The sequence below is a fragment of the Cnephaeus nilssonii genome, assembly GCF_951640355.1.
Source record: "Cnephaeus nilssonii genome assembly, chromosome: 5".
Taxonomy (NCBI): domain Eukaryota; kingdom Metazoa; phylum Chordata; class Mammalia; order Chiroptera; family Vespertilionidae; genus Cnephaeus; species Cnephaeus nilssonii.
This window is the reverse complement of record NC_137076.1, coordinates 26,892,673-26,900,657: the sequence shown is the minus strand read 5'-3', so window position 1 is coordinate 26,900,657 and position 7,985 is coordinate 26,892,673. Positions and strand designations below refer to the sequence as shown.

General features: G+C 49.1%; 1 protein-coding gene across 1 annotated transcript; it reads right to left on the bottom strand.

The window, feature by feature from the left end:
• Window positions 1-3,870: 3,870 nt before the first annotated feature.
• Window positions 3,871-5,018, bottom strand: ACTL9 (actin like 9; the record flags this gene model as incomplete). Its single annotated transcript, XM_079771692.1, has 1 exon — window positions 3,871-5,018. The coding sequence occupies exon 1, from the start codon at window positions 5,002-5,004 to the stop codon at window positions 3,871-3,873; it is 1,134 nt and encodes a 377-aa protein (XP_079627818.1). The 5' UTR covers window positions 5,005-5,018.
• Between the last annotated feature and the right edge of the window lie 2,967 nt (window positions 5,019-7,985).

Below are 7,985 nucleotides of genomic sequence, written 5' to 3'. Positions count from 1 at the left end.
TCATCCTCCTCACTTGCTATAGCATTAGACACAGTCTGTCCCACATTCCTTGTGTGTGTGTGTGTGTGTGTGTGTGTGTGTGTGTGTGTGTGTGTGTGTGTGTGACTGGCAGTGCCTTGGCACCGTGGTGTGAGGTGGGTTTCTCCTGAGGTCTGGGATGACTGGTCTGTTGCAGTCATTGTGGTTCTAAAGTCAAGGTCCTCAAATCTTGAGCTTGGAGGTGCTGCCCCTGGTGGGAAGAATAAGAAGTTTCCCCTCACTACCCTGTAACTTCCTGGGGGTTCTTGAGGATTCCACAGATTGAAGCTGCCTTGCCTACCAGGTGGGGAGGTGAGGCATGGGGTCCAATCCTGCGTGTTTGTGATCTGGAGATCTCGGCCTAACTGTGGGGCTCTCCCTCCAGCTGACCACCACCTGCTATCCAGCAATGGGACTGGACACAGTGGGACAGGGTAGGGGGATAGCTAGGGCCCTCACCCTCACCTATTGTCTAACAGTATATTTGGGGGATGGGTAGGGTGGCCTCCGTGCTCCACAAATAAATGAGTTTCCACTCTGGAAAATTCCTGCTTATGAACAATACTGGAGGGTGAGTCACAGACACACAGAAAGACCCAGGGTGAAATAGTGAGAGAGAGCCTGTGAGAAAGGCTCAATAACGATTGATAGGTTGAATGAATGAATGAATGAATGAAGCCTTGGACTGGGGAGGAGAGGACCCAATGCGAACATAGATAAGCTCTGGCAGCTTGTGCTTCTTTTATTGATACACGGAGAAGATGTGTCCAGGCTGAAGGATGAGGTTCTGGTTTTTGTTGTGCCGGAGGGCCTGAAGGCAGAGGGTCCTGCCTTCATCAGGACTCCAGGGTGGCTGAGGACGAGGGCAGAGGGAGGACAGAGACCCATGGTACACTGTGGGGAGAATGTCCAGCCTCCTAGACGGCTGGACTCCAGACCCTTGCAGGGAAAGGATGGGCTGGGAGAGACCTCTCTGGCATCCTCAGGCAGGTTCCAGAGAAAACCCCTAGGAGCGTATCTCAGGAATAAGGCAAGGGTCTCAAGGTCTTCGCATTTCTTACTAAAGGCTATTCTTACCAATTGCTATTCTTGATAAATGTTAAAATGTAACAGTATTTTGCAGACCTAGAAGTAACCTTATGAACTTGACCAGAACCCAGTTAAGATGTTTAATTAACTGCAAAGAAATCAACATGTAATTAACAAAATAGTGTATATAATCCTCTTTTCTAAGAGACAGATATGAATCCTGGTGTCCTTTACTTGCTGCAAGTAAATAGTAAAACTGTAACACGGTTGTAAGAAGCTAGCAAAATTCCTCAGTAAGTAGAATAGGGAAACAAACAAGAAATTAAACAAGATCAAACAGTTTGGGCAACTCGCAGCAGGTTTGCCACAAAACCTTATAGTGAGAACAAATGGCTAATCCTCTCCTCACTAACTGAAGAATGCAGGAAGCGGGGTAAGGGATGGGGTTAATGCCTGTTCTCCCTAACCAAAGAATACACAACGTAAGTCACCTTGGAACTGCTAAGGCAGGACTGGAAAGGGGGAAGGAGGAGAGAAGAGGGAGTTTTCATCTCACTGTCTAAACAGAGAAGCCAGCAGTCTCAGGGCCTGTTAAAGATCAAGTCATCAGATGCTTCTCATCACTTCTGGGAAAGCCATAACGAAGTAAAAGGGAGACCTTGAGGGTTACTCTGTACCAAGATATCTGGCACAGGACTTTTAAAACCTATAGACAGAAAAGTAGAAAAATACTAACCCCCCCATCAGACTCCCTCCTCACATTAACCAAGAAAGCCCATCTGTGCTTCATAAGCTAGATGCATTTGATAGATTTGCTTGCCTTGCTTTTTTGGATAAACTTACTTGGTTTACTTCTTTAATAAATTTGTTTACTACATGAGGATGACAAGAACAGGGGAGAGGGCAGCTTTCTCTCCCTCCGACTCAGGGGGCTGTCCGATGACACCTTTCCTGGTGCCCATAACCAATGGTGCCTATAGCAAAACTACCGAAGGACAACCGCGCCTCATTCCTGAACGGGCTGGAGGTGAGGTCCTTTCCGGCCTGGAAAGCGCCTGGGGCCTTGGTACTTAAACAGAAAGGGGCTGATAGCTTTCAGAGGGCCTAGCATAATACCATCGATATGATTGATGGTCAGGCAATCAGATCAGCCTAACGAGTTCAAATTAATCCAGTGTTATCTGTTCCCTGCTTGATTCACTAATTCAGTAGTGGTGCCCTGAATAGAACACCCCAAGCTGTGAACCCCTTGAGGTTTGGTAGCAGGAGCAGGCTGAGCAAGGTCTAGGGAGATGGAGTGAACTTGGAATGAACTACTAGCAGAGTGGAGGGATATGGGGTCAGGCAGTAGGCCACTGGAGACCTGTGTAGGGGTGGAGGGAAGAGCCAGTGTCCAGGTGGTGACCCCACTGGGGTATTTGCCCCAGGTCATGGTGGGCTGGGCAGCCCTCAGAATAACACTGCCTATTGTTGTCTCAACTAATGGGATGGGGTCCAAGGACTGGTTCTGGGGTTGGGTTCTGGGGAGTCTGAAACTCCAGGGTGGGGTATCCTGGATGTCCATCTTGGGGCAACCCTGGAGGAGGGTCTTTGGGGGTCAGAACACAGGAGATGGCCTAGGTCAGTGGTCGGCAAACTCATTAGTCAACAGAGCCAAATATCAACAGTACAGCGATTGAAATTTCTTTTGAGAGCCAAATTTTTAAAACTTAAACTATATAGGTAGGTACATTGTTATTAACTTAATTAGGGTACTCCTAAGCTGGCCTTGGCTAAAAACTCAAGCGGCCAAAGAGCTGCATGTGGCTCGAGAGCCGCAGTTTGCCGACCACTGGCCTAGGGCATTAGTGGGGTCACTACCGGATGATTCTGGAGGCCAGAGCCTTCAGGAGGGGCTGAGAAATGGCATTAGGAGGTTCGTTGTGAGATGGGCCATTCGAGTGTATTTCTGGGGCAGACTTAGTGCAAGGGGTTGAGCTGAGAGCAGTGGGGGCCAAACTGGGGCGTTGGGGTCTCAGAACATGGTGTTCTTGAAGATACAGATAGGGAATGGGCTCTGGATGGAAGGAGGAATTCTGGGGGAACAAATCATGCTGGGAGAGGGTGAAACTTGGCGAATGGGCTCTGGACACTGGAGGTCCCTTAGGGAGCCATTGGAGGGGAGACTCTTGAGCATAACATGAATCTTTGTGGTGTATATGGGAGTTTGGCACTTGTGAGGGGGACTTAGTGGGCACTCAGAACATCAGGGTGTTGGATAATGTTGGGTAAGAAGGAGAAATCAACCAGGAGATGGGTTTGGGGTGCTCAGAAGCAGGTATGTCTTGGCAAGTGGATTCTGGAGGGGCTATGTTTGCAGGCATTAGAACTAGGGGGAAGATTATAAGGGTGCACCCAGGGGCTGGAGCACTCATGGAAAGATTCTGGGAGGGGGGTTTGAGCATTCTGGTGCAAGTTCCTTGGAGAGGAACAAGTTATGGAAGTGGGTTTGGAGATCTTTGATGAACATACCAATGGTGTGATTTGGGGGTTGGGGGCTTAAAGCCCAAGGGAATCATGGGGGATTATATAAAAAAAAACAGCAGTTCCTGGGGGTGAGAGATTAAGGTATCCAAATCTGGGAATATCTGGGGATTGCACTTGGGTGGGGTCCTAAACCGAGAGTGCCTGGGGGTGCGCTAATCATGGGAAACGGGTTTGACAGGGTTAGTGGGTCGGCGTCTGGGTGGGGCCAGGAGTGGACCCGACTGACCCTGGGGAAAGGCAGGGCAGAGCTGGCTGGGTAACAAAGCTTTACTGCCCCTCCCCAAGTCCCTGCCACTCTCAGTAGCATTTGCGGTACACGATCTGGGGCCCCTGCTCCTCGTATTGCTCCCTGAGGACCCAGCAGGACTGGAAGGCCCGCAGTGAGGCCAGGATGGAGCCCCCGATCCACACCGAGAAGTTCCGGGAGGGCTGGGCAGCCACCACCACGCGCGCTTCGGGGCGCAGGCTGTGCAGCAGCTCCTTGCGGAAGCGGCCCTCGAGTCCCTCGAAGAGCGAGGAGCCACCGCACAGCAGCACGTTCTGGGCCAGGTGTGCCCGCACCTCCGGGGGCACCTTGTTCAGGCTCCGTTTGGCCATGGCGGGGACGCCCACGGGCGACAGCCCGGGCATCTCCGGGGGGCTGAACAGCAGCTCTGGACACTGGAACAGCTCCTTACCCAGCGTGACCGTCCGGCCGTCGGGCAGCTTCAGGCTCCGCTGACACTCCTGCTCGGGCCGGGCCTGGGCCTTCTGGAAGTCAGGGGCCACGTAGCAATAGCCGTGCTTGATCTTCTCCACCACGTCCAGGTCCTGCTGCCCCAGCGGCAAGCCGGAGCCCAGCAGCATCTCGGCCAGGAAGGTAGTCAGGTGCGTGCCTGCCAGGTCCAGGCGCTCCGTGGCGTGGGGCAGGTGGTAGCCCTGGAAGACGGGCGCCGTGGAGGTGACTCCGTGGCCCATGTCCACCACCAGCCCGCTGACCCGCCCGTGGGCGTAGACGGACAGCACTGACTGGGAAGCCACGTACATGGCGGGGGAGCGCATGGACTCAAAGGCCACCTCCACCAGCTTCTCGCGGTTGGTGGGGGGGCTGAAGGGCTGGTCGGAGAACAGCAGCGGGTGGTCCTGGGTGGCAATGCCCAGGTCGTGCTCCAGCAGGTGGCGCCAGATGAACTCTGCCGCCAGCCAGTCCACCAGGATGCCGTTCCTTATGGGCTTCACCAGCGTCAGCTCTGGGCGCGCGAGGGCGGCCTCGCCAATGAAAGTCTCCAGCACCATCTGCCCCGTGGTGGCCGGCTTCTTGGGCTGGCAGCCCACGATGGTGGCCACGGTGTAGGCGGGCCGGGCCTGCCCCGCGAAGCCCACCTTACAGGTGCCTGTGCCCATGTCGATGACCACCGCGCTCGTCTTTGGTGGCAACCTGTTGCCCACCATGCTGGGGTGTCCTGCTGTAGGGTCTTGGTCACCGGGATTGAGGTGGGGGGTCACCCCGGGCCTGGGGGCCTCTGGGGCTCAGAGAGGTTGGGGTGATTTGTATCCATAGTTTCAGGTGGGTGGGCGGGCTGTTGGGCAAGGCTGACCTCTTTCCTCTGGGGAGAAAGGTTGAGGTTGGGCCAGGGGCAGGCACACGCAGAGACAGGGAGAGGGGCTGGTCTATGACATCAGCCAGCCTGCTGTCCCCCGTCAGAAGACTTCACAATGCAGGGCTAGGGGCGGGGTCCTCTCCCGCCCCAGAAAGCTCTCGGGGCCTTGGTACTTAAACAGTAGGGGGCTGATAAGTTTCAGAGGTCCTAGCATAATACAATCAATATGATGGATGGTCAGGCAATCAGATCAGCCTAATGAGTTCAAGTTAATCCAGTGTTATCTGTTTCTGGCCTGATTCACTAATTCAGTAGTGGTTTAATAATAATGATATTCATGTTCTATCATCTTCTTTTCATTTATTGGCTAGAGTAGTCTAGTTTCTTTCTTTTTTTTTTTTTTTGCATGTATCTGTCCAATTTTCCCAACACCATTTATTGAAGAGACTGTCTTTACTTCATTGCATGCTCTTGCCTCCTTTGTCAAATGTTAATTAACCATAACAGCATGGGTTGATTTCTGAGCTCTCTATTCTGTTATATTGGTCAATATGCCTATTCTTGTGCCAGTACCAGGCTGTTTTCATTACAGTGTATTGCAGTATAGTTTGATATCTGGTCTTTCGATCCCTCCAATTTGGTTGTTCTTTCTCAAGATTGCTGAAGCTATTCAGGGTCCTTTTGGGTTCCATATGAATTCTTGGAATATTTGTTCTATATCTGTGAAATATGCCATTGGTATTTTAATAGGGATTGCGTCGAATCTATAGATTGCTTTATGTAGTATGGACATTAATTATGTTAATTCTTTCAATGCATGAATATGGTATATGCTTCCACTTGTTCAGATCTTTCTCTATTTTCTTTTACAATGTCCTATAGTTTTCTGAGTATAAGATTATTATTGAGAGATATTTATTGCCATTTTTTCTTTATACCTATCACTACTCACTCTATTTCTTCTTCTTCTTTAGGCAGACCCTTTAAAAATTTTTCTTGCAATGCTAGTTTGGTGGTAATGAACTTCTTTAGCCTTTTATTTTACCTGGGAAGATCTTTAATTTGCCTTCAATTTTAAATTACAGCCTTGCTGAATAAAGTAGTCCTGGATGCAGGTTCTTGCTTTTCATTACTTTGAATACGTAATTTCAATCTCTTCTGGCCTGAAGTGTTTCTGTTGAGAAATCAGCTGACAGCTTTATTGCAACTCCCTTTTAGGTAACTGTCTCTCTCTTGGTAACTTTAAGATTCTCTCTTTGTCTTTAACCTTTGCCATTTAAATTATGATGTGTCTTATATGGGTCACTTTGGGTTCATCTTGATTGGGACTCTCTGTACTTCCTGAACCTGTGTAACTTTTTCTTTACCAGGTTAGGAAATTTTTCTGTCACTATTTCTTTAAACATGTCCTCTATCCTTGCTCACTTTCTTCTCCTTCTGGTACACCTATATGTGGATGTTGTTAAATTTTATGTTGTCCCCAAATACCCTTAAGCTATCCTCATTCTTTTTAATTTTTGCTGCTCTTATTGGGTGTTTTTTTCTACCTTGTCTTCCAAATTGCTGATTCAGTCCTCTACTTCATCCCACCTACTTTTTACTCAAGTGTATTTTTGATGTTGTGCTTCAATTCTGACTGGTTCTCTTTCAGGATTTCTATGTCCTTTTTCATGTTGCTATAGTTCTCACTAAGTTACTTGAACATCCTTATAACTATTACTTTGAACTCTATATCTGATAAATTGCTTGCCTCCATTTCATGTAGCTCTTTTTCTGGAGATTCCTCCTCTTCTTTCATTTGTGGCCTATTTCTTTGTATCCCCATTTGGCTGTCTCTTTGCGTTTGCTTTCATATATTAGATAGAACTGCTATGACTCCCAATCTTCATGGGATGGCCTTATGTAGTAAGTGTCCTGCAGGTTCCAGTGTTGCAGTCTCCTTGATCTCCTAGCTGGGTGCTCTAAGAATGTCCTTTGTGTGGGTTATGTGAACCCTTCTGTTGTAATTGGGTCTTGATTGCTGTTGGCCCATTTGTGTGTGAGATCAGTCCTCAGGCTGAATGTGATGCTCAACCCTGACAATGGCATGCACGTTGGTGTACAGGTGCAATCTCACGGTGTCTTGTTGGGCTCAGTGGCACAATCTTCCAGATCACTTGAACTCCATGCTCTAGCGATGTCTCTTGTGGGTTATGTGCACCCCCTCTTTTATTTGAGGCTTGACTGCCGTTGGCCCTTTTGTGGTTGGAGTTAAGCCTTCAGGTTAGGTGGCTATAGGGGTAAACCTTGATCGTCATGTATTAGACGCAGTGCAGGGGCTGCCCCCTCAGGAGGGGTTGTTCCCAGGAGGGTCTGGTGCCTGCTGGGATCCCCCTTTGGGTGTGCCGCTTGTGTGGCTAGTTGGGACAAGCTCTGGTGTGGTCTGAAGCCCAACCCTGGTTGTAGGGGTTCTGGGTCCACTGGGGTGGGTTTTAGGTGCAGCTCGCTGCCAGTCACTGTGTCTGTGTCTACTAGACCTTCATGTGCTTGGGAGGAGCCAGTCTTTTCAAAGAAGCAGCTCTTGGTTTCATTGATCTTTTGTATTGTATTTTTAGACTCTATTTTGTTTATTTCTCCTCTGACCTTTGTCATTTCCTTTTTTTCTACTCACTTTGGGCTTTGTTTTTATTATTCTAGTTCCTTTAGGTGAAAGGAACTAGATTGTTTATTTGGTATATTTCTTGTTGTGCTTTTTCTTTTTCTTTTTAGGTGGGCCTCTGTTTTGCTATGCAGTTCTCTCTTAGAATTGCTTTCCTTGTGCCCCATAACTGTTGGGTCATTGTGTTCTTTATT